The sequence below is a fragment of the Pholis gunnellus genome, assembly GCF_910591455.1.
Source record: "Pholis gunnellus genome assembly, chromosome: 10".
Lineage (NCBI taxonomy): Eukaryota > Metazoa > Chordata > Actinopteri > Perciformes > Pholidae > Pholis > Pholis gunnellus.
The window spans coordinates 3,356,411-3,382,435 of record NC_136537.1 but is presented as its reverse complement, the minus strand read 5'-3'; the positions used below and the strand labels follow the sequence as shown (position 1 = coordinate 3,382,435).

Below are 26,025 nucleotides of genomic sequence, written 5' to 3'. Positions count from 1 at the left end.
AGAACACATGCTATATTGTCATATACATTGTTATCGACATATCAAATGACGTATATCGCGATAGAGGATTTTGGCCATAATGCCCAGTCCTTAATTCAGGTGGTTATATAACTTCACCGTGCTACATTTAGTTGGAAAGCAAAGTGGTTTGACAACAGACGGCACAACTTGTTATGGCTGCTCCATCCCATTTTTCTTTGTTTAGAAGTAAGATCATGCTTTTGCTCCAGGTTTGGAGGAACGGGACCATTTTGAAAAGAAATCAGTAACTTTAGCGGTTTCTTGGAGGGAAATGTGAGGGTTCTGAAGGAACAGCTGCACATTACGGGACAACTGTATGCTGATTTCCTTTAATGTAGAGGTTTTGGACAAATAGCACAAGGAAATGGTTAAAAGCATATTGCAAGTACAAATTAAGAGTGGCCATCCTTGTCCTTTGCTGTTGAGCAGCTTGGGTTTTGTTGACCCATTTCTGATGACCGTGGCCATGGGAGATGTGCTTCATGTCCTAATCCAATTCACTACGTATCGCACCAAACTACATATTGTTTTCGTTTACCCCTACCACTTTAGGGCAAGGACACTGTGTTTGGTCAAGTGGAATGCTTCATGAAGTTGTCGGATCGGGTAAGTGAAAAATAAATGTTATCTTTATCCGGAATGCCAATCGTCGTCGGCCGATGTGTAGTAACAATATGCATGAATGCTTGCTAGCTGCCGATCCCTGATCGGTAGGAGGGCTAGTTAACGTAAGCTGTTTGCAGCTCGTGGGCAGCACAGACCTACTTGGCTGAATAACGTGGCTAACAGCTAACGTTATCGGAGGTTGCATTGAGATACATGATGTGTTCAAGGTCTACTGAGTAAAAGTTAGTTTTGGGCGAAGGTATCATGTGTTCAATTGTAATCTTGTAAAATGTAATTTTAGTAGTTGTTTCCACAACAATATAAAATTGATATTAGATTAAAACTACTAATGCCAAGATTTTTTTAATCAAAGCTACTATTTTAATAAAAATACAATAATTCTTTTCATAATCACTAGAATTTTGTGTTTGTACAAACTACCACTATAGATGACAATAAAGTAAAAGGATAACAAATGTTTTCCTGTTTTTTGTTGATTTGATTTCTTTCTACATTTCCCATTCTGGACCAGTAAGTTCAGGCCCGTCAGGCCAGTCAAACAGATGTGTTAGTGTAGATTTAACCTAACCTGGTAGTATTGTTTCATGCCCCCCTTGGGTGGCGCTGTGTTAAGTACAGCTGGGCTCATTTGAGCCCCTCCTCCTTGTTGTGCACAACATCTATAGCCCGATAAGAAATGAACGTGTAAATGATCTCAATGGTTTCTGTCTGTTGTTTTCTGGAGTCAAATGAAATGAGAAACCACAGCACTACAGCAGTCACTTAAATGAAGCCTGTGGAGTTTTGTACAGTAATGTGGTGATGCAGTGAGGGGGACACGACACACTCTGTGCTAACTGTGGTGGGCTGTGATCAAAGTTAGTGCGCGGTGCTATTCCACTGGTGGACAGCTGGTGACAGCAATCCAACCTTTTCATGTGGGATGATGACAAGCTATCAATGCAAGTTTGAAACCAATTAACATTGCAAATGTAAGTAAGGAAATGCATTCAATGTGTTTATTATAAAAGAAAGTATTCGCTGACATTACTTATACTTATATTTCTATTGGTTTCGCAGAGTGGCGATGCCAAGCTAAACTGTATCAGAAGAGTTTGTAAACACAAAATGTGTAGTTACAGTGACAAATAAGCAGGTTTCCTCTGACATGTCACTCTCCAGCAGTGTGAGCAGACAAACAGCAGACAGACACAACATTTGGATTAATTTCCTTGAAAACATTAAAAAGAAATTGAGAAGATCAATTCTTCTTTTGTGGGTATTTATAAGTTACTTTTATGTGACACCAGCAGTGAGGAGGTACAGAGGTTCACATTTGACTGTGAACTGCTGTCCTCCAGTGGATTAACAGGGTTACAGCATTAAACACGACATAAAGGTTCCAACGGCATCGACATAAACACAACCTGTTGTCAGCCACCTATAGTTTGAACAAGAATGGAGATCCCTCCCCTTTTTAACCCCCCCCCCCCCCCGGCATGAAGAGAGTCAGATACAGCTTCTAGAAACAGCAAAAGATGACGCTGCTATCAACCAACAAGAGAAGAAGTCAATCTTGACCTACAAGCACTTATGTCAATAAATGTAGACTGTACACTGCTGAGTCTGTATAAACCCTTTGCTCACATCACAGCAGGTCTAATGGACCTTTGTCCCGTCTCGCTCACCCTACAGCATCTCTTCCAGCGCTGCTTTTTGAGCTGCTTTGATAGAGCCAGAGCAGAAGTCAATTTGCAGTTGGGTTGTTGATGCAGCTGTTATGTTTTTGCTTTGTTAACATAAAAAAAAATCCTGTCCTGTCAGCACACAACTTCTATTTCAAATTAAATGAATTAAAAGGTTACAAAAATGGGAGTCAGACAAACTAGAGAGGAGAGAGAAAAATGGCACGAGTTAAAGGGCCAGGAAACTCCACGCCTGCAGGCACACACAGCTGGCATCCCAACACACACACAAACACACACACACACACACACACACACACACACACACACACACACACACACACACACACACACACACACACACACACACACACACACACACACACACAAGGTGAGGTAATAGTAATTTCCTCCTGATGAAAGGCTCAGCTCAATTACCTTCAAAATTCACTTCATCTGTCTGTACATGATCAGGTGTGTGTGTGTGTGTGTGTGTAGACACACAGAGAAAGGTGTGCAGTAACCACATAGTTGTTGAAACTAGATCTTCTGACTAATAGCAGCTCCACTGTTCTGCAGCACGCACAGGCCTAGCTGTTTGAGTGCCCCAGAGCCAAACACAGACAGGCTCTCATTGATACTGCTGAGGAGAGCTGAACAAGGCAGAAGAAGTAGGAGAGGAAGGATATTCTATATTGTTCTTACCATCAACACATCACATGTGAAACGCCTCTTTGCCACAGACCTCTAAGTATTAATACATTTATAGCTTTGTATAGTCCAAAAGTCAACATTTATTGGAAAAAGATAAGATGTAATCATTTCCACAATTCATATATTCGTCTAACAAAATATTCTGCTTCATTCCATATTTGTTGGAGTTGAACCTTTCAAAAACAACATTGTCCCTGCAGTCTAGAAAGGGCTGGCTCTCTGTTATATCTATTACAAATACAGCAACTCATTCAATGCAACGAATCACTCTTCAAACTCAGTAAATGACACAAAGAATTCCCCTTCAATATTGATGCATAATGAACAGAGCAGGATTACTATTCCTGGTGTCATGTGTGATGTTTGAAGTGATGCACACACACAGTAGAATCATTTTAAATAAAAAAAGCTTCCATTGGAATACTAAGCTGGACATTGATTACCATGGCAACGGCCGGAGCTTCGGGTCAGCCTAGTTAAGAGTCACATATGCTCACGCACGTGGGTGTGCACGTGCAGTCGCAGGACTTACAAACGCATGCATGCCTTTGTGTTAGGAGTCACACTGCACGGCTGAGCTCCCCACACACACACACGGTCATTAAATAATCAAGTACGTATGTACGTGCGTTTTGTCCTCCATGACCATTTCTACCCTCATAGTGTGTGTGTACATGCCTGTGGTGATGGGGAGAATAAGACCTTTATTTATGGAACTCCTGCCTTTCTTCTCTTTAATCAGAGCAGAAAACACACACACACACACACACACACACACACACACACACACACACACACACACACACACACACACACACACACACACACACACACACACACACACACACACACACACACACACACACACACACACACACACACACACACCTGCAGGCTAAGTGTTTCACTATATGAAGGAGACAAACCGCTCCCTCTATCAAACAGTTACAGGGTATCTGCACGTTTTTAAAGTACAAATTTAAGGAATTTAAAGACTTTTTTAATAGCTCCAAAAGGAAAAAATAATACTATCACTTGCATGTGATCAACAAGCTAGACAACAGCATTAGTGTTATTGAGTTTTACTGAATTTGAATAACAGAAATATTTTGTTTGCAACATAATTGCCCTCTTATTTATGAAAGTAGAACTGTATGGCGGTAACCCCAATCCAAAGGAAAACAATATCATTCTGCATAAGAATGACATTTGGTGCAATGCAAAAATGTGACAAAGACGGTTTTTAAATATGAGCTTTAAAAAAGACGATTTTAGCACGAGGATATATGGATGTTTGTGCAAGCTTTTGTACCCAAATGGTGCACGTACTCTAGTATTGCTAGTGGATGCATCTGTCATGGCAGGTGTATTTCTCAGGACCCAAGGAAGTGTTGAGTGTGAGGTCGTCTGCTCGGCTCACAGTGTTGCTGCCGAGCAATCGGCCCGTTCCAAACGGCCCTGCACTGTTATTCTAGAGCAGAAGAAGTTTGGAACAACCAGGACTCTTTCTAGAGTTAGTAAACTGAGCGATGAGGGGAGAAGGGCCTTAGTTAGAGAGGCGACCAAGAACCCAGTGACTGCTTCCCTCATATATTTTCTGTCTATTCAAAGATTCTCATTTTAGTACAACAAAACTTTTTAAAGTCCAAAATCAAACCAGCCATTGAGCAGGACTGATAACAGAACAGGGCTGTCACGAAAAACATTTTTGTGGCTTCAAAGCTTCAAAGAAGTTGGGATGTTAATAATCAACCGTTTATCCTTTAACAGACGGTGAGAATTTTGACAGATTAATGCTATCAGTTAAAAAGTGAAAGGAGAAACGCTGGTCCACCTTAAAAGGTCAGTCCACCTTAAGTGGGCCTGGGCCGTAGGGGTTCCTAACTTCAGGGTTAAATCCTATAATTTCATATCAGCTTGGCCTGGGTCTTCACCAACAAATAGACTGTACACACACTACGTGCTACGCTCACAGCTACAACGTTACTGCTGACTTCATACTCATTATGGTTTGGGTTGTTTGATGCTCACATCAGCAACATGCAGCACATACTGCCTAAAACCAAGCGGTACATGAATGGTACACGGATGGACTGTACTTGTATTTCTCTTTTCTAGTCTTCCGACCACTCAAAGCTCTTTAACACTAGATGTCATCATTCACCCATTCACACCCATTCATACAGTGATGACAGGAGCTACCATGCAAAATGCCACCTGCCCATCACGACTAACTAACATTCACACCCTTTCACACACCTAGACACAGGCTTTAGGAGCAACTTGGGGTTAAGTGTCTTGCCCAAAGTCACATGGACATGGGTGCAGAGGATCAAACAGACGATCTCCTGGTTGAAAGAAAGCTCTACCTCTGAGCCACAGAGGAAAGCCTCATCAGATCTAGACCAGTGGCTTCAAAATAAAAACTACAGATGTTCACACCTTCAGTTTGCATTAGACTTCGCAATTATAATTTGGAACTTAGAAATGTAAGGCAGTCCTTCTTCTCTGACATTATAACCGAAAACAATAACAATACACGCGCCTTATTTGCTACCGTCAACAGGCTAACAAACCCTCCAGTGTCAGTAGCTGCTGGGCTCCAATCCACCTGAGCATGCAATCAATTTGCCTCCCTTTTTACTGACAAAATTCAGAAAATTAGACAAGCAGTCAGTGCCTCCACACCAACCACAGGATGTGTGTTGTCCCCATCTCTGAATAACATCCATTCAAATATCATGACACAATTTCATTCAATCGACCTTAGAAGCCTAGAAGACATTATACAACATCTGAAGTCATCCTCCTGCTGCTTGGATATTCTACCAACACACTTTTTATAAAATATTTCAAGCTGCATGACCTCTGATCTTTTACAGATTGTAAACACATCCCTTCTCTGAGGTGTCTTCCCACAAGCCTTAAAAACTGCAGTTATTAAACCACTCCTAAAGAAGGCTAGTTTAGACTCCGCAACAATGAAAAACGATAGGCCAATATCAAACACCCATTTTTAAGTAAAATAATTGAAAAAGCGGTTTTTCAACAGCTGAACAAATTCCTGGCTGTAAATAACTGTTCTGATGTCTTGCAGTCAGGCTTCCGACAGCACCACAGCACTGAAACTGCTCTTGTTAAGGTTTTCAACGACATCCACTTAAACACAGACAATGGCAGAACTTCAGTCTTAGTATTACTGGATCTCAGTGCTGTATTCCACACGGTCGACCATGACATACTACTAGAAAGACAAAAAATCTGGGTAGGACTCTCTGGCACAGCACTCAACTGGTTTGAATCCTACTTGAAGGACTGAGAATACTTTGTGTCTGTAGCTAATTACACATCAGAGCTGACTAAAAGGACATGTGGTGTTCCCCAAGGTTCAATACTGGGGCCTCTTCTGTTCAACATCTACATGCTTCCACTAGCTCAGATTATGGAAAACAACAAAGTGTGTTATCATAATTATGCAGACGACACATATATCTACATCACTATATCACCAGAGGACTATAATCCCATACAAGGACTGGGTAAATGCATTGAACAAATCAACAACTGGATGTGCCAGAATTTTCTTCAATTAAACAAAGATAAGGTGTAGTTCTGGATTCAGGCCTCAACCTGAACAGTCATATCAAGACAATTACAAAATCAGCCTCCTATCACCTGAAGAATATATCAAGGATTAGAGGATTTATGTCTCAACAGACTTTGGAAAAACTCCACGCATTTATCTTCAGTAGACTGGACTACTGTAACGGTGTGTTTACAGGTCTCTGTAAAAAAGTCAATCAGAACGCTGCAGCTGGAGTCCTCACTAAGACCAAGAAAGTGGATCACATCACTCCAGTTCTGAGGTCTTTGCACTGGCTTCCTGTCCAACAAAGAATTGACTTTAAAATCCTGCTGTTGGTTTATAAAGCACTGAATGGTTTAGGGCCAAAATACATCTCTGATCTGCTGCTACCTTATGAACCATCCCGACCCCTTAGGTCGTCTGGGACCGGTCTACTTCCTGTTCCCAGAGTCAGAACTAAACATGGAGAAGCAGCGTTCAGTGTTTCTGCTCCACATATCTAGAACAAAGCTGCAGGTCTGCTGAGACCCTCAGCTCCTTTAAATCAAGATTCAAGACTTTTCTGTTTGCTGCTGCCTTTAATTGAACCATATTCAAGGATATTAATCAATTTCTGCATTTTACTACTGTATTTTATTTCTTACACTGCTTTTTAATGTTTCAATGAATGTTCCTAATTGTTTTAAAATCTCCTTTTGCCTTATGTTTTGATGCTTTTAATGGTTTTATGTGAAGCACCTTGAATTACCTTGTTGTTGAAATGTGCTATACAAATACACTTGCCTTGCCTTGCTTTACACATGTTTGCTGACTTGGGGTTCTGTATTATTTGATCTCATTTAAATGTTCTGGGTTTCAGTCATGTGATGATTAACGAATGGCCATGTTTGAGGTGAAACATTAAGATTCTAGCATCACACTGACTGACCCACCGTATACTCAGACGGCTGCTGTTAATCGACCAATAGCAGGTACAACATGAAAACTTCAGAGGATGTAAAGAATGGTCTACCCTATTACACATGTTTCCAAATCCAAAGGATTACGGTCAGACAGGGACGGATTTCTCCCCTTGCTCTGAACATGTACAGGCATAAAAATACAATGTAAGAAAAACTAACTAAACCAAATCATTTGGTTTTGTTACAAGCTAGACACTGCAAGACAATTACATTTTCTATCCACCTCAATGGAAATTATAATGAAGTTTTCCTGTGATGTGGCTCATGCCACTGGAACTTCTGACAGAAATGAGCCTGAATGCAACAGAGACAGAGTCCAGCACGCTATGATGATGGGCATCAGTTAAGTATCGTGCTGAATGGAGATGTGTGCATCGTGTCAATGGAAAAACACGAACATGAGTCGGCCTTAACCTTAGCAGGCAGGGGGGGTGTACAGGCCATACCTAGGTATTTGATGGTGAATCCCCGTGGCGGGTTGAGGGACCTCCGCATCCATCCTTCCCTCAGCACCTCCAGGTGGTCCTCCTTTCCCTGGATCAGCAGCACATGCTCGTCTATCCATCCCAGGAAGAAGGTCTCGGACACAGCCTCGGTAATCCTCTGGTTCCACACATGTTGCTGGGTATTTTCTGCTTTGAAATCGGCAAATATCTCGTAGCCGGTGTGGTGTCTCGGCAGCGCGTCGCTCTCCGACACCCCGGCCCCCACCGCCTCCCTGGACAGCACTATAGCCAGGGAATGAGGAGCTATCTGCAGGAAAGACTCCATTGTCGCGTCGGCCTTCTAGCTGACTATCGAATACAGTATTATCATTGTATGTATCTATCTGAGACACAGTGAGGCGTAATGGGAAACAAGCACTCCATCTTAGCTAGCAGGGTGTGTAGCTACAAGCTACGCTCTGCAGCAGCCGCATAGCCTACAACTGTGTATCCATGAAGCTAGCCTGCTAGCTCCCGTTAGCTCTCTAGCCTTACATGAAACCCATTCCTACACCGTTAGGTCTGTCTTCTTCTACGGACGTAAGATATCGCACCGGAACCGAAACCGGTATTTACCGAAGATTCATGTCGAGCGCTGTCCTCGAGTAACGAGAGATGTCATTCGTGATTTTCGGTGTAATTTACACCTCGTAGTGTCGGGTACCTTGGAATAAGGCTAGCTAGCTGGATGCTAACGTGTTAATGAATTCACCCAGGCAACAGATGCGGAGAGACCCCCCCCTCCCACCCCTCTTCCTCGTCGCCAGGTATCACTCGGATTTCGTGGGACACTTTGTCTTATTTTTTACCGAATAGGTAAGAACTCTCCAGCCGCCGGTAAATATTGTCCCGTCTCGCGCCTGACACGCTTCGGTACGGTGCGCGAGAACACAGCTGGACGCAGGACCGTCTCATTCAGGTACAGTGGTGGCAGGCATCGTTACGGAGCTGCGTAAAGGCAGCGTTGACTAGACTGAGTACACTATCTTCCGGGCCACATTTTCAAATTAAGACTCATAACGCAACAGGTCGTTTGGGAACGAATAACTAAGGATACGAGCCCTTAAAGTAAGAGAGGTTTTCATGCTCCCTCTGTAACGACGTATTTTACAAGTAGGGTTAGTATTACTGTAAGAAAAGAGTGTAGCTATATAAACTGAGTCTGTGAAGACAAATGTTTCAGTTGTCTATAGACTGAGAAATATAGGACAAACAAAAAAGTACTTGTCAGACAAACTATTGTCAGTGTGTACTTTGAGGATGTTGAATGTTGGTGTTGTATTCTTCTGCTCTCCGAACAATTCCAAACTTAAATTCAGTATATCATTTTTCTTTTATGAATGTGGACACCGGCTATCTTAATATTTAATTCATTTTTTGCTCTCTGTTTAACAAACAGAAAGCAAAAATGAATTAAACATTGTTCTGAATCCACTTTGTGACATGTGACATGAAACAGCAATTGTTTATTTTATCTTTTTTTTGCCTACTATAATGATTTATTACAAAATGATTCATTAGGCTATAGTTTTTGTTATTATCTCTTATCTTCACAACATTAGGCAAGTTTGTATGTGTGATTTCACATATGCGTATTTTCCACTATATGTTCTTCTATCTATTCGTGAAAAAAATCCTGTTCTCCTCTTTGTAAATAGTGTATCACTAAAATGTAATATTAAACGGCGGCCCAGGTGTGTGGTGTGGTAATCTGATTTACAGTAGGTGTAACCACGTTTTTAGCAATAAAGGGTCTGGGGACATTGAGGTAGCCCTCTTTGCCTGCAGTAGTCCAGCCTGTTGTAGTAACTCTAATATGAAGTGACATGTTGTTTTTAAGTGTTGGCATCTTTGGTGCACACAGCAACATGCTGTAAAACACATTTACAACACATAGTTCATCTTTTTGGAACATTTTAGATTCAAAATAATGCCATAATGCTATTAGACATGCACAGCACAGCACAGGCCTGTGCTGTGCTGTCCGGTGTTACGGTTCAACCAGGGACCCTGTTAACTGGCGACCTTCAGCCGAATGCGTCTGTTGTCCTAGCTACGGCAGCTGTTGCAAATGGGAAGAGAACACGTAGCTGTCCTCGTGAATGCCGCATTGTTTAGTTTTGCAATACAGTGTCAAACCTTCTCATTTACATTCTTTGGTGAAAACATACCGGAATCGACGTTGGAGCGTCTTTTGAGGAAAACTAGTCCACTCGAGTTTGAAACGTCGCTTGCTTGTTTATGTGTTGAAACAGGAAAAGAGCAAATTCCCCTTCCTTTGAAATAATAAAGTTGATATAAAAACAAACAAACACATAATCGTCTTTGGAGCCTGTTTTGTGGAAACATGTGTTACGTAGAAGAACTCTGTGGCACAGTCAAAAAAAAAAAAAAAGAAAGAAATGTAAAGGTATATACGGGATTCGAACTCATATCATTGAGTGGAAAAATAGTTGGCAGCCAGAGGCAGTGCCATTACGCCACGAGAGATACAACGACATGCTGGAGGCATACACACAAATCTAAAATACAGTCAGTAGTCGCTCCTAAGAGCGGAGGTAACCAGATCAACTTGTGACTGCACTTCGGTTTACTATGCAGCATTTTGAAGTGCACCACGGAGCACTTTTGAATACAGCTGGTTTCCGAAACAAATCTTTGTAGCGCTGCTAATTAATGAGGCAAACGTTTGTGATGTGTTCATGAGGTGAAAATACACAATGTGGACATTAATGCATCAGAAAAAAACATAAATGGCAATGCTATAAAATGAAGAATTTAACCAGCCAAGAACACAGAGTGCAAGTTGAGTTAATGTGACTTTAATAAGTCAAAAAATACATAATCACATTCAATTTGTCAAAAACATTGATGACATTCATTTTCAATTGCAAGCTGGACACAGAGTCTAGAAATCAGAACTGCACTTCTGATTTCTAGACTCTGTGTCCAGCTTGCACTCAACTTGACTCAACTCAACTTGCACTCTGTGTTCTTGGCTGGTTAAATTCTTGGGTTTGACACTGTATTGCAAAACTAAACAATGCGGCATTCACGAGGACAGCTACGTGTTCTCTTCCCATTTACAACAGCTGCCGTAGCTAGGACAACAACAGACGCATTCGGCTGAAGGTCGCCAGTTAACAGGGTCCCTGGTTGAACCGTAACACCGGCTGCGAGACGAGTGCACAGGGACCGTCTACAAAGTGCAATGCGGAAAATACCTACTACAACAATATTCAATTACTTCACTATCATGCAATGTAATGTAACCAAAATCACGTCACACATCAATGGGCTCCTCCTTGTTGTGATACAACTGTTATTTTGATAAAAATATGTTTTTGATTATTGAACCGGGAAGTCCAAATCTTTGAATATCTTTCCAACTTTACCTAACCCTTGTATTTTGTGTCTGTCACTGTTGTTCCGTCACCTCTTTTATTTATTTTTTTACTTTTTATTGTATTTTTACATTTTTAACAAAATAGAACAGTCCCTGACATATAACTCATATGTGCCTAAAACATGGCACATGATACAAATAGTAATAGTACTAATAGTTTAGCTAGCGAATACATATATACACATTGTTGGCAGAGATGGGCAAAAATACATTAAATGCATGGTAAATACCCCTCAAATAAATCTATTAAAGTAAAATACAAAATACTGGTGCCAGAAAATGTAACAAAATACAATACATGTATTTTGTATTTAAAATATAGGAAATACTTTTTTCTGGATTTTTCGTTTTCTCACAATTTGGTAAAGCAGAGCATTCAGGTTTATATAATGTACACAAAGCTCTGGTGAACCCCACAAAAAGGAAGAACAGTCACAGAATGTCAGTGTAACTAAGCAAAGCTATTAGACAACTACTTAATTGATTATGTATATATATTTTTTTTTATTTATGGGACTTAACAGCCCATAAATGTTGGCTTTGTATCAACAAGAAAATATTCATCACATATGACATATAAGCTCCCAATCTCCCTCTTCCTATAGCTAGCTACTCGACTGATAAGCTAACTTGCTAAACACTGGCTAGGCACTAGCCTAGACAGCATGCTAGCGTCATTAGCATGTTAGCATCGATCGCTAGCTTGATATTATAACCATCACCATGTATATACAATAGGCTATGTAGCCAGACCCAGACATAAATTATACATCAAGCTAGTTGACATCTGTCACACTTGGATAAAATATTTAACTTGACAGACAACTTGAAGATCTGAAGACTGAACTCGTGAACTGTTTTTTAATTTGTGGAGAAAGTATTTTGAGTATTTTAAATACAAAATTACTCCACTCTAAAGTATTTTGTTACAAATTACGTTAGATTTTTTATCGGCCCTATCAAATACAAATTACAAAATACTCAAAAGTATTTCAAATACAAGTAATAGAAATACTGCCCATCTCTGATTGTTGGAGCCATAATGTAGTTTTGTTGTTTTCTTTTATCTTTGAGGGAAACACGAGGTGAATTTAGACATGCAGTTCTGACATTGACCACAGGATGGCGCATTGATGTAAAAGTGCATATAGGTAAGTGCCTGGTGGTGTGTGGACGGGAAGCAAACAGCTTTTGACCGTGTCAGCGTGTTGTCCTATCCTGTGGTGTTCTGTTTCTAAGCAATTAAGATGCACTGATACAAGTAAGATTAAACAATGCTGATTTAATGATATGGTGTCAATGTGCAACGGAATAAATGGATCAACGGATCGAAAGAGATACAGCGCACTGGACAGTGATTTGTTTGTGTCAGACAACAGGCGTCCGAACAAGTTCTCCCGTTCGCCCCCCAGTGGCTTTAAGATACAATTGGATGTTTGTTAAAGTCAATACACATATATATACACTTACACATAGATGCATGCATACATACACACACATATACATATATATATCTTCAAACATGTCTACACGTGTACACAAAAAAGAATATAAATGAAATAAAATATAAATAAATAAAAATAATGAAAGAAACTGTCTTTTGCAAAAGGGTGGCATTTGTTCCTTGTTATTTTAAATGAGTAAAATTAGAATATTGATAATGATTTGGCTTCAAATTGAGCTCCTAACCATTACTTAGTGTGGCGTTATATGTTTTTCTTTAATATTTATTGAAACACATGTTCCATCGCTGCTCCTTCTCGTATGCCCCTCAGCTTGTTTGCTATGCAGCCTCTCAACCTCAGCACACCATCATTCCAGCTGCTGGCACCTCCACCTGGAGTCTCATTAATGTTCACTATTTCTGCATGCCAACCCATTACAATTAGGCACATTGTCTTGAGAAAATGTTTTTCTGTGAGTATGAAAGAGAAGGCAGGGACGTGGGTCCAGACTGCTACAAAGGACTGGGAGGAGGAGCTGCTCGCTGATGACTCATGTTGTTGGTGTTTCATTTCATTCATTTATTTGTGCTTTTTTTGTCCTGCCCTTTTTTGTTTTATTAGTTCACTGAATAAATCATCTCTTCCATCATTTTCTCTAGTCATTTGTCTTTTTTTTTTCAAAGTTACCATTTCAATTATAAAAGCTTATGTTTGTAGTGAAAGCCTAAATCTAAAACTAAATCTAACTCTGTGTGTAATGATAGTAATTGTTATATACATCAGTGTATGTGCATACTTACTAATTGTCATGCATCAGCTGTTTGCAAGTGTGTTTGCAAGTGATTGAAAGGAGAAGAGAGTTCAACAAACATCCAGCAGGTGGCGGTATGAACTGTAAATGGAAACGAGGGAGCGTTCACTGCGTAGTTTGGAGCAGACATGTCATGTTATGTGAGGGACAGTGTACGGTTCCGGAAGTGTTCACAGCATTGATGTTAATCTGGGCCACTAGTGGAATGTAAATACGTTTATTCAAGTACTGCTCTTACACACAATTTTGAGGTACTTGTACTTGACTTGAGTATTTCTATTATATGCTTCTTTATACTTCTACACCACTACACTTCAGTGGTAAATATACACTACATTTGTTTTACAGCTGTAATTATTTAACAGATCAACTAATTATGATATATTATTGTAGAATAAAGTTGCAATCCTTTAGATTTCAGTCCTGGGTGATTTACAATTTCTATTTGAGTGAAAACAAGAGTTTAGCAGTCCGGAGTCTTGAGCTGCGTCCAAAATTCCATATTAATATGCTATTTTTCAGAATTGTGTGTGTATATAAATATATGAATATTCCAATACTGTCATGAGTGGGCCATAGACTCAATCACCATGTTGTTATTTAACTGAAAATCTTCAAGATTGCCACTTGCTAAGTCATTTTGCCACACCATAACCACCTATATTGTATACACAGTAATGCATCAATAACTATAATATAATAATACGTATTCTGAAATGGACCGTTCTGCATAATGAGTACTTTTGAGACTCTAAAGTAACTGTGAGGAACTTTTAACTGGTTCTGAAAGAGTCTCTATTTAATCCTGATCCTCTACGACCTCCGTAAGTCAATGAGACCATCATACGAACATTGTGTATTTCTATTAGTTATTCTTAATCGATCGGTGCCACCAGGTTGGATTCTGGTGAAACCAGATGAAATCATGCAGGTTCGCCAGAAACTCCTTCAGCTCAGACTCCAGCAGAGACCGGTCCACCGTGGACAGACCCAGGTCCTCCAGCAGAGACCGGTCCACCGTGGACAGACCCAGATCCTCCAGCAGAGAACGGTCCACCGTGGACAGACCCAGGTCCTCCAGCAGAGACCGGTCCACCGGGGAGAACGGTCCACCGTGGACAGACCCAGGTCCTCCAGCAGAGACCGGTCCACCGTGGACAGACCCAGGTCCTCCAGCAGAGACCGGTCCACCGTGGACAGACCCAGGTCCTCCAGCAGAGACCGGTCCACCGTGGACAGACCCAGATCCTCCAGCAGAGACCGGTCCACCGTGGACAGACCCAGATCCTCCAGCAGAGACCGGTCCACCGTGGACAGACCCAGGTCCTCCAGCAGAGACCGGTCCACCGTGGACAGACCCAGGTCCTCCAGCAGAGACCGGTCCACCGTGGACAGACCCAGGTCCTCCAGCAGAGACCGGTCCACCGTGGACAGACCCAGATCCTCCAGCAGAGACCGGTCCACCGTGGACAGACCCAGATCCTCCAGCAGAGACCGGTCCACCGTGGACAGACCCAGGTCCTCCAGCAGAGACCGGTCCACCGTGGACAGACCCAGGTCCTCCAGCAGAGAACGGTCCACCGTGGACAGACCCAGGTCCTCCAGCAGAGACCGGTCCACCGTGGACAGACCCAGATCCTCCAGCAGAGACCGGTCCACCGTGGACAGACCCAGGTCCTCCAGCAGAGAACGGTCCACCGTGGACAGACCCAGGTCCTCCAGCAGAGACCGGTCCACCGTGGACAGACCCAGATCCTCCAGCAGAGAACGGTCCACCGTGGACAGACCCAGATCCTCCAGCAGAGACCGGTCCACCGTGGACAGACCCAGATCCTCCAGCAGAGACCGGTCCACCGTGGACAGACCCAGATCCTCCAGCAGAGAACGGTCCACCGTGGACAGACCCAGGTCCTCCAGCAGAGACCGGTCCACCGTGGACAGACCCAGGTCCTCCAGCAGAGACCGGTCCACCGTGGACAGACCCAGATCCTCCAGCAGAGACCGGTCCACCGTGGACAGACCCAGGTCCTCCAGCAGAGACCGGTCCACCGTGGACAGACCCAGGTCCTCCAGCAGAGAGCTCAGTGCTCCGCGGCAGCAGCTCCTCCTCCGGCCGGGAGCAGAGCTTCTCGTCTCTGCTCCGCTGGTCCCCGCTGGGAGCCGTATTGCTGCGCCCTCTGTCTATGGAAGGGATGAGGTACGGGAGAACCAGAACCAGCACTGTGCTGAGCAGACTGTCAGGCCCTGCTGCAGTAAAGAAAGATTTCCAAAAGGGATGCAGGCTCGGAAACACAATACAGGGGCCACCAAAATCAACACAAAATGAAAGTTCCTTGTAGTAGCTTTAAGTATATTTAGATTCTAATACTTTTGTACTTTTACTCAAGTAAGATTTGAATGCAAGACTGACTGATTTACTGTATTTTTACTCTATGGTGAGTTCTGAGCACTTCTTCCACAACTGATTTGGGCGACCCAGGATCAACTTAACACCCCCAAAAAACCAGCAGGGCCCCGTGTTTACAGCAGGGAGATTAGGGTGTCTGTTTTAAAGCTATGGTTTGAACACTCTGAGCCAGGCTAAGGTTAGCACATGGCTAATTCACCCACATCAGTGCCCTCATGCCAAATCTGGTGAAGTCAAAACTAATGTAAAGATTAAAACGATATTCGGTTAGAAAGTTAAGAAGTTAGACGTTAGTTTTAGACCATTAAATGAACTATAGCTGTACTTTATTACCTTGGTCCCCTACGCTTTACTTCTATTTGTATAGAAAATCAGATAATTGAAAGAACTCAACAGAGTAATCGATCATTTGTGCCATAAACATACTCATGTCTACTGGCCTGCAGAGGGGCGTGCTGCAGGCTGTAGCACAGAGGGATTCACACAGCATGCTTCAAAGCCTGGGTGCAGTATCAGGCATGTTAAAGTATGTCTGGTCTGGGGGTGAGGTTCTCCACCAGGGCCCAGAAGGCATTCCCCTCCCTGCAGCACATAGTTTCAACACCTGGGGCCCTGCGCTGGCTTTTCCCACACAAGCACACCTATCAAACAAAAAGTCAACAAAAGCGACTGATGCTGATACAAGCCGATACTCGTGTGTTAGTTTCTGTCATGAGTAAGTATCAATGCTTCTGCCAGTACTACACGGCCAAATACTAGTTTTGATACAGCCTGATACATGAAAGGAAACTTTTCTATTTTGTGTGAACACAGCATATGCATATGAAGATACATGTACAAGCCCTTCTGTGTCATAACTAGCATTGATCTCCATATTTAATTATGTCATGTATGTGATTACTGAACAAGTAAAGACATGTAGATGGACACAGAAACAGCCAAAGCCAACACGAAACCAAGTAGATCAAAGAAGAACGGCAAAAAGCAGACTGAGGAATAAAACATGGCTTCAGTCTGATGTCTATGCCAGACTATCGCAGGGAACCTAGAGACATGCTCAGATTCACACCTATGATGAACCCAGAGAGACACGGACACAGCGACAACATGCAGTCTGCACAAGAGCCGTCCAGCCTGGAAACCAAACCCAGTTCCTGTTGCCTTTTGCTGTGAGGCGACAGTGCCTGTATATATACAGTGGCTTGCAAAAGTATTCATACCCCTTGAACTTTTCCACATTTTGTCACATTACACGCCACAAACATAAATATATTTTATTGGAATTTTATGTGAAAGACCAACACAAAGTGTCACACAATTGTGAAGTACAAAGAAAATTATACATGTTTTTAAATTTTTTACACAAATAAAAAACTGAAAAGTGCAGTGTGCAAAATTATTCAGCCCCCCTGAGTCAATACTTTGTGGAACCGCCTTTTGCTGCAATTACAGCTGCAAGTCTTTTGGGGTATGTCTCTACCAGCGTTGCACATCTAGAGACTGAGATTTTTGCCCATTCTTCTTTGCAAAACAGCTCAAGCTCAGTCAGATTAGATGGAGAGCGTTTGTGAACGGCGGTTTTCAGATCTTGCCACAGATTCTCGATGGGATTTAGGTCTGGACTTTGACTGGGCCATTCTAACACATGAATATGTTTTGTTTTAAACCATTCCATTGTAGCCCTGGCTTTATGTTTAGGGTCGTTGTCCTGCTGGAAGGTGAACCTCCGCCCCAGTCTCAAGTCTTTTGCAGACTCCAACAGGTTTTCTTCCAAGATTGCCCTGTATTTGGCTCCATCCATCTTCCCATCAACTCTGACCAACTTCCCTGTCCCTGCTGAAGAGAAGCACCCCCAGAGCATCATGCTACCACCACCATGTTTGACAGTGGGGATGGTGTGTTCAGGGTGATGTGCAGTGTTAGGTTTCCGCCACACATAACGTTTTGCATTTAGGCCAAAAAGTTCAATTTTGGTCTCATCATGACCAGAGCACCTTCTTCCACATGTTTGCTGTGTCCCCCACATGGTTTCTGGCAAACTGCAAACGGGACTTCTTATGGTTTTCTTTTAACAATGGCTTTCTTCTTGCCACTCTTCCATAAAGGCCAGATTTGTAGAGTGCACGCCCAATAGTTGTCCTGTGGACAGATTCCCCCACCTGAGCTGTGGATCTCTGCAGTTCGTCCAGAGTCACCATGGGCCTCTTGGCTGCATCTCTTGTCAGTGCTCTGCTTGTTCAGCCTGTAAGTTTAGGTGGACGGCCGTGTCTTGGTAGGTTTGCAGTTGTGCCATACTCTTTCCATTTCCGGATAATGGATTGAACAGTGCTCCGTGACATGTTCAAAGCTTGGGAAATCTTTTTATAGCCTAATCCTGCTTTAAACTTCTCCACAACTTTATCTCTGACCTGTCTGGTGTGTTCCTTGGACTTCATGGTCCTGTTTGCTCCCCAATATTCTCTTAACAAACCTCTGAGGCCGTCACAGAACAGCTGTATTTGTACTGAGATGAGATTACACACAGGTGGACTCTATTTAGTCATTAGGTCAACATTCAATCATTCAGCAGTCATCAGGCAACTTCTGAAGGCAATTGGTTGCACTCAGAGAAAAGGGGGCTGAATAATTTTGCACACTGCACTTTTCAGTTTTTTATTTGTGAAAAAAATGTAAAAACATGTATAATTTTCTTTGTACTTCACAATTGTGTGACACTTTGTGTTGGTCTTTCACATAAAATTCCAATAAAATATATTTATGTTTGTGGCATGTAATGTGACAAAATGTGGAAAAGTTCAAGGGGTATGAATACTTTTGCAAGCCACTGTATATATATATATATATATATATATATATATATATATATATATATATATGTGATATATATATATCTGTATATAGCCTTCATATAGAAAACCTCACAATTTCTACTAGTGTCAAGGCAGACACCATCAACACTTCCTATGGAGATCTCTAGAATGAAATAGATCATGACTCAAAGAGCAGTTCAGATCCCTTTCCTTAATATAAAATATATGTATATATGTGTGTGTGCATGTTAAAAAACAGTGCATTTAAACATATGATAATTCACAGGTCCAGGTGATGATAGTGTTACAGGGTTATTGCACAGGGATTGTTCCTGACACTCTGACTCATCAAGGTATGTTCATCAGAGTGAGTAAGGGGGTAGGAAGTGAGGATTTCATGCTCTTTATTTGGGGTCGTGGCTGGTGTGATCCCCTTGCAAGATGGTCTCTAGTTAATATCTGTATCTCATGGGTCGCCCAACTTATAGGAACCATAGAATATAGGACTGCCACGTGCAACACTTCTCATTGTATATAGAGCCAGGGTGTTTGAAAGAGGGATCACACATGGAGCTCAGGGTGTAAATTAACTTTGGATATATTTACCAGAATGTATATAATGTTTCATGAGCTGAATAAACATACACATGTTGTAGTATGTTATCTTTATTGAGAAGGCAAGATACAGGGAATGGATATGATACGCCAATTCAACAGCCAGATGTGAATGTGTGTGTGTGTGTGTGTGTGTGTGTGTGTGCGTGTGTTTCTGGGCCACACAGTCAGTTAAGAAGAGCACTCCCCTCTGCTTGCCATTGTCACATTCGTCTTCTTTTCTCTGTAAGAAAAAACAGTACACATTACAGCATTGTGGTTTGCTTTATGTGTGTATGTGTATGGGGGTATTATTGTATCAATAATACAAGCAGCAACAGGTGTGGATGTTGTCATGACGGGTGACTGGCAGCTCTTTAGCACTGCAATCAGTGTCACTTCCTGAAACAATGTCCACAGTAAATAAATGCTGGCTGATATTAATACAATGGACATGCATGATCCTCATTATTATTATTTGTGTGTGTGTGTGTGTGTGTGTGTGTGTGTGTGTGTGTGTGTGTGTGTGTGTGTGTGTGTGTGTGTGTGTGTGTGTGTGTGTGTACATGTTACATGCCTGTTGTTCTGGCAGAGAACACATTCGGTGCTGTAGGTTTCTCCATCACTGCCACATACTGGATCAAGCTCCTTGGTGCAGAAGGTCCCATACTTGTCACAGTCAGACTGGACACAAACACAGATAGTTACAGGATTATTGATGAATAACATTTAGGTAACATAAACTTACATTGTACTAAACAATAATTGAATCATATTCTGTTAAATAACTGCACTTCCTGTCAGTGATTAACAGGCATTTAATTATGATGTTGCCTTGATGTGACAAGAGATTCTACAGTATCGATCCAGAACTACAGAAAGTGGTTTCACTCTATGTCTTTGCCTTTGTTTTTTGTATGGAGAGTGGCCGATAAGTACATGTAGGGCCGTTTCACACCTACCTTGTTTGGTCCGGACATTCTGACCTTTCAGTTTGATAAAAAAAAAAATGACAGGGAAAGTGAAGCCTCCCCCGGGCTGAGGTCCGAACCAGACAGAAGACACCGGGAGGCCAGTCATGTTATAAGAGTAGCACAGCTCCTTTAAGGAATATCTCAGTAATAAGCCAAGTGTGTGTGTGTGTGTGGTGAGAGCAGACATGTGTCTCTACCTCTGTCGTCACACATGAGGCTTCCTGGGCATCAGGCCCACTGGATGTAACGGATCTACTTCATTACAATGAAGAGGACAGTGTGCATCGCCCGGCACACCGCCATGTGAAACCATCAAATGTAACAAAAATGTGACTCTTGGTTTGGACCTTGGTTTGTACTTTCAGGTGTAAAAAGGCCCTTAGAGATGAGTACATCAATCTGAAACTAAATGGAAGCCAGTGCAGAGACTTCAGAACGTGTGTGATGTGTTCAAAATGATCTGTGAGTGGAGCGAGCCATAAAGCACTGCAGGAGTCCAGCCAGCTTGTAATAGCTAGTTGGTCTATTTATTCAGACATTATAAGTGAGAGATCGAGGTCTCTTTGGCTCTCTTGATCACTTGCCAGTTTATTAGGTACACCTAGCTAAAAGCAATGCAGTCCAATGCCACAGTTCTGGTTCTGGCTTCAGTAAATACCCTGCTGCATTGTTCAATTCTGCAGCAGCAACAACAGTAACTCAGAAAATCAAATCTTTTTTAAATCTTTTTTTCTGTAAACGAAGGATGCTCTGATCCAACTTTTTCAGTCTTGATATAGATAGCGATACGTGGGTTTTCGGAATCGGCTCATACCGAGTACTGATCTGATACCGAGTACTGATCTGTATCGAGTACCGATCTGATAATGAGTACTGATCTCATATTGAGTATTGATCTGATAATGAGTACTGATCTGATATTGAGTATTGATCTGTACCGAGTACCGAACTGATACCAGCACCATTTATTTAACATTCTAAACATTAATATAGCAGCAAACAACTACTATCAATGTAAAGATAAAGAGGAGTAATGTCTACCTGAGTCTCTCCGTCTGTGTGTTTGCTTTGGTGACATAGGCAGACCAGCCAGGCGTGCTTTTAGTGCATGTTGGTGCATGTTAGTGCATGTGAGCGTGCACTACTGGTTAATTCACAGCCGCTGCTCTGCCTACAGAAGCGTAGCACCCGCCCTCCAGTTCCCCATCAGGTTAAAACGGTTAGCTCTGTCAGCATTGCCAAAGTTTGCACTGCTAGCGCTGTAAGCACCGTTAGCCACAGACATGTTGAGAAGCCGTTCAGATATCAGCATTGGTGTCGATGCATCTGTACTGTAAACTATCAGTCAATAAAGAAATACAGAATTAGATCAACACCCTCAGGAGTCTCACCTGTGTGGGTCCAGTCTGGGCACTTTGTTTTGGTGATCCATGTGTCGCTGTCACAGGAGCGTCATCCTCCAGGGACAGGACTGCACACACAGACACACACACACACACACACACACACACACACACACACACACACACACACACACACACACACACACACACACACACACACACACATACGCACACACACACACACACAGACACACACACAAGTATTAACTTCTATCCTTGTGAGAACCCTCAATGACATAACACCTAAACCTAAACTTAACCTAAACCTAATTGACCCTTCACTAAGCCCCGCCCCCTGCTGCGACTCCATCAAGTTGTCAGAGCTCTGTTTCCATGGAGCCCAGCATGTGTATACATTCAGTATGAATGTGTTGTAACTCTGTTGTGTTGTTCACATGACATCTATCACACTTCTGTCCATCCTGATAGAGGGATCCCTCCTCTGTTGCTCTCCCTAAGGCTTCTTCCTCTTTTCTCCCCGTTAAAGGCTTTTTGAGGAGTTCTTCCTGTTCTGATGTGAGGGTCCTGGGACAGAGGATGTCATATGTGAACAGTTCGTAAAGCCCTCTGAGGCAAATTTGTGATTTTAGATAGATATGAAACGATAGAAATGTCCTCAGTTTGTACAAATGCTCTTATTCCCAATATGCACACATACATACTGTACACACTATCTCTCTCTCTGCCTCACCCCTCAAACACAATAAGTCCATTCTGTGAGAATCTAACAATGTCACCAGCTTTGTCTCCAGAGGAATGTCACCCAGCAAAGTCTCACAATCCTTCATCTTGTTTCCTTTTGCTGCTCTTTGTGTTTTGCTTCTGTTGTTTGTGAAATGTTGAAACTGAACATGTTACATTTCTGAGAAAAGAAAGTGTCTCAGGACTGACTTTCAAGCTACAGCATGAAAAACAACTTCATTTCTCATGAAAAGTCTGGTATTGATAGTGTTGACTTCTGTCAGTTCACCTCTTTACCCTGACATTATTGTTTCTAACAGTAGGCCTATCTGTTAGGCTGCATAACAATGTGGTGATGATGGATGAGGAAGTAGGAACAGGTGTGTGGGACAGTGGGAGGGGCTTAAGTAAAAAGAGGTCAGCATGATGGAACCCTCAGGGACTTACAGAGTCACCTGGTGAGTGGTGGAGTGTGAGAGACGATGACAGCAACACACCACGTTACCATGACAACGTCAACAATTATGATGTACAATTGAGGGTATTTATTTGATACTTTTTACTCCCTGATTGTGTCTTCTCTCCGTTCCGGCTCTACTTTAGCAGGAGCAGCAGATGATAGGTTTATTCATTTTGATGACAAATCAAACTGCCTGTAACTGTGTTTATTCCGGAGCAGAGGTAGCTGTATGAAGGGTTTTTAACGTTCGTAGTAGTGGTCGTAGTAGTAGTAGTAATTGCTTGTTTCCTATTTCAGTTCTTATTGCCAATTTTCCAAAAATAATCGTTTTACTTCTCACCCGCAGGCCAAATGACTTCTTTCACAACCAACAGCAGTTATTTACAGTAGTTTGATGGGATTATTTTTTTTGTAAATATTACTATGCACATTGCCTGTAGGGATGGAATTAAATTGCAGATCTATCGGAAATGTGATTTGTATAAAAAGGTTGCTGACTTCTTTGACTACGTTTACAAAATCTGAAACAAAAAGATGTTTCATACTAAATATGTAACACCCTGTTAGTCCCATGTGTGTCTCCTGAGTGTGTCAATCACCTGCCCCTGTTTTTCCCCTCTGTCAACCCCACACATGTATACTCCCATGCTTTCCCTGTTCCGATGCCAGATTGTCTTTGTTCTACCCCGCGTGTTCATCGTCTTCCAGCATTATTCTCTCGTGTTAGTTTCTATGGTTTGTGACTTTGCCTTGTTTTGGGTTTTGGGATTTTTGCCTGATCCCTGTCGGATTTGTTAGCCTGTACGGACTGACTTCTTGTGTCAGCTGCTTGGAGCCTAGTGAAAGGCTACTAGCTCACTGGGCTAAGAGGGTTGTCTGGTAACCGTAGAGTTGACGGTTCTGTGTCCTTGAGCAGTGGCATGGGCCACTGCTCCCTGATACAAGGATGGGTCAAATGTGGAGACAAATTTCCCCCTTAAAGGGATAAATATAGGATAATAGTCCCTGCTCTGCCCCAGAACTGTTACAAAATAATAATGCGTTTACCACCTTATTTTTAATGTTAATTTGCAAAGTTTTAATTGTTCTCGTTTTAAACATATATCCACTAAATTCATACCTGCTCTCACTAATGTAAAACAGATGATGTTGTGTGTCTACATTATCTGTGCAGTTTCAAGATCAACTAGATTACAAAGTGATCAATTTACAAATCTCATCGCTCTCGTCTGTAGCATGAACATGTGATTAGTGTTGGTTTTGTATGTTTCCTCGAATCTCTACACAGTAATTAATAAATGGAACAATGAGAGAATATTACAGGAGGTATTTTCAAGATCCAAGTTTGTTTTTACATTATATATGATGTCATGATTTAGGATCAATTATCTTGCACAGAAATATCTTTTTATACACTCTTTCTACTTTGACATTATTTATCATCATTTTTACTTGAGTATTGATTTGCAGATTACCAAATATTGTAAACTTTTTCCGGTGCTTCACCCTCTGTAGACTTTTGTTTGGGTCTTCGTGACTTATTTCTCTAGTTTCAATTTCTGTGCACACGGCCCTACAGTGCCATGCCTTTTTATGGGGATTGGCCGGGTGCTTCCCTACTGATTAGGATCAATTAAAGGCACACGCCTTTAATTGACGAAGACTATTCATCATGTTAAAAACACATTATGAGTGTGACGTAGACTTTTCTTAGGATCTTTCTCCATAATTTAAGAATAAACTTCGGTGAATGAGGCCCAGTTTTATGTGTGTGCCATTTGGTAAGAGGGTTCTGGTTGATTGTTACTGTCATCATTTCACTGTCAATGCAGATTGAGTCAGATTGTGGTCCTTGGTTTTTCTTAAAACCTGACTTTCGACTGTATGTGGTGAGGTCTTGGCCTGTAGCATCACTGGTAAATAAGCATGGCTGCTTAAGTTAGTTCATATTAGCCACGGAAGTTAATATCTGAACATAGAGAGGGAAAACAACAACAACATGATCCACCACTGTTAAAGTGCTGTCACGCCACCACTGTTAGTGTTGTCATGCCACCAGTCCAGAACACACTTCTCTTTCTTTTTAGTTCTGCTTTCATAAAATACAAATGTTTGGCTCACATACGTTAGTTATGTAATCAGTGTGATTTGAAATACCACTTTTAGATGATGAAAATGCCCAATATCCGTATTATTTAAATGTTTAGATTATTTGTTTACATATAAAGAAGTTAAGCAGGTTTCACATTACAGTCTCTGAACAACACACTGACAAAAAACTCATCTCCACAAATCACTTTGTCCCTTAATGAGTCCTAAAATCTTCTCTTCTTAAAGAAGTGTGGTGATATTATTCAATCCTTTTTCAATATGTTTTTTTCCAGATTTTTCTAGACAACAATACAGTGTTCTGCTTTATTCTGTGTAGCCTACTGCGTTTTACGAGGGCTACTCCAAGAACGAGTGGAAAATTCCTACTCTTTCAATTGTTTCTGGTTTAAAGGTCAAAGACATTCTGAAACTAAATGACTCGTAGAGATCATTAGTTTATGCTGTGAATGAACTCACCGGAGACAGAGAGCAGCAGAACAGAACAGAACAGCACGGTCAGCTTCATGACTTCAGGTTGTGGACGTGTCTCTGAGGGCAGCAGGTGTGTGTTTCACACTGTATGTTTGCCTTTCAAGCACAACCTGTTGAGCTGGCTCTAGCTGTGCTCTGATTGGCTGCATTGTAAAGGCCAGGTGACACAAACCTGGTTATTTTTCTCTCGGAATAATGTCATTCAGTCAAAGGAAAAACAAACATCCAGTTATAGAAGCAGGCTAAAGCTCATCTGTGACTTTGGAAATAGTTTGAGATAAATAAACTGCAGTTTGACACATTATGTTGCCGGTATATAGTGAGATGCAGTTCAAAGCTCAGGAGAAAGTTAGTAACTAGACTTTAGATTAGTTTAAATTACTTTGTCACAG

At 41.8% G+C, this 26,025-nt stretch overlaps 2 protein-coding genes across 2 annotated transcripts in view; both read right to left on the bottom strand.

Moving 5' to 3' along the window:
- LOC306702093 (storkhead-box protein 2-like) overlaps nt 1–8,351 on the bottom strand; it is a 62,056-nt gene extending 53,705 nt beyond the window's left edge. Inside the window, exon 1 of the mRNA XM_079167597.1 lies at nt 8,021–8,351. Coding sequence (XP_079023723.1) covers nt 8,021–8,345 — 325 coding nt within the window. The 5' untranslated portion in view covers nt 8,346–8,351. The remainder of the gene's footprint in view (nt 1–8,020) is intronic.
- Nucleotides 8,352–19,588: 11,237 nt separating this feature from the next.
- LOC306701891 (trypsin inhibitor ClTI-1-like) lies at nt 19,589–25,731 on the bottom strand. The gene is made up of 4 exons (XM_079167322.1): nt 25,619–25,731; nt 21,898–21,977; nt 20,110–20,216; nt 19,589–19,776 (listed from the first exon to the last, which is right to left on the bottom strand). Exons 1-4 carry the CDS (start codon nt 25,665–25,667, stop codon nt 19,725–19,727), a joined length of 288 nt encoding a protein of 95 aa, XP_079023448.1. The 5' UTR covers nt 25,668–25,731; the 3' UTR covers nt 19,589–19,724.
- Nucleotides 25,732–26,025: the final 294 nt, after the last annotated feature.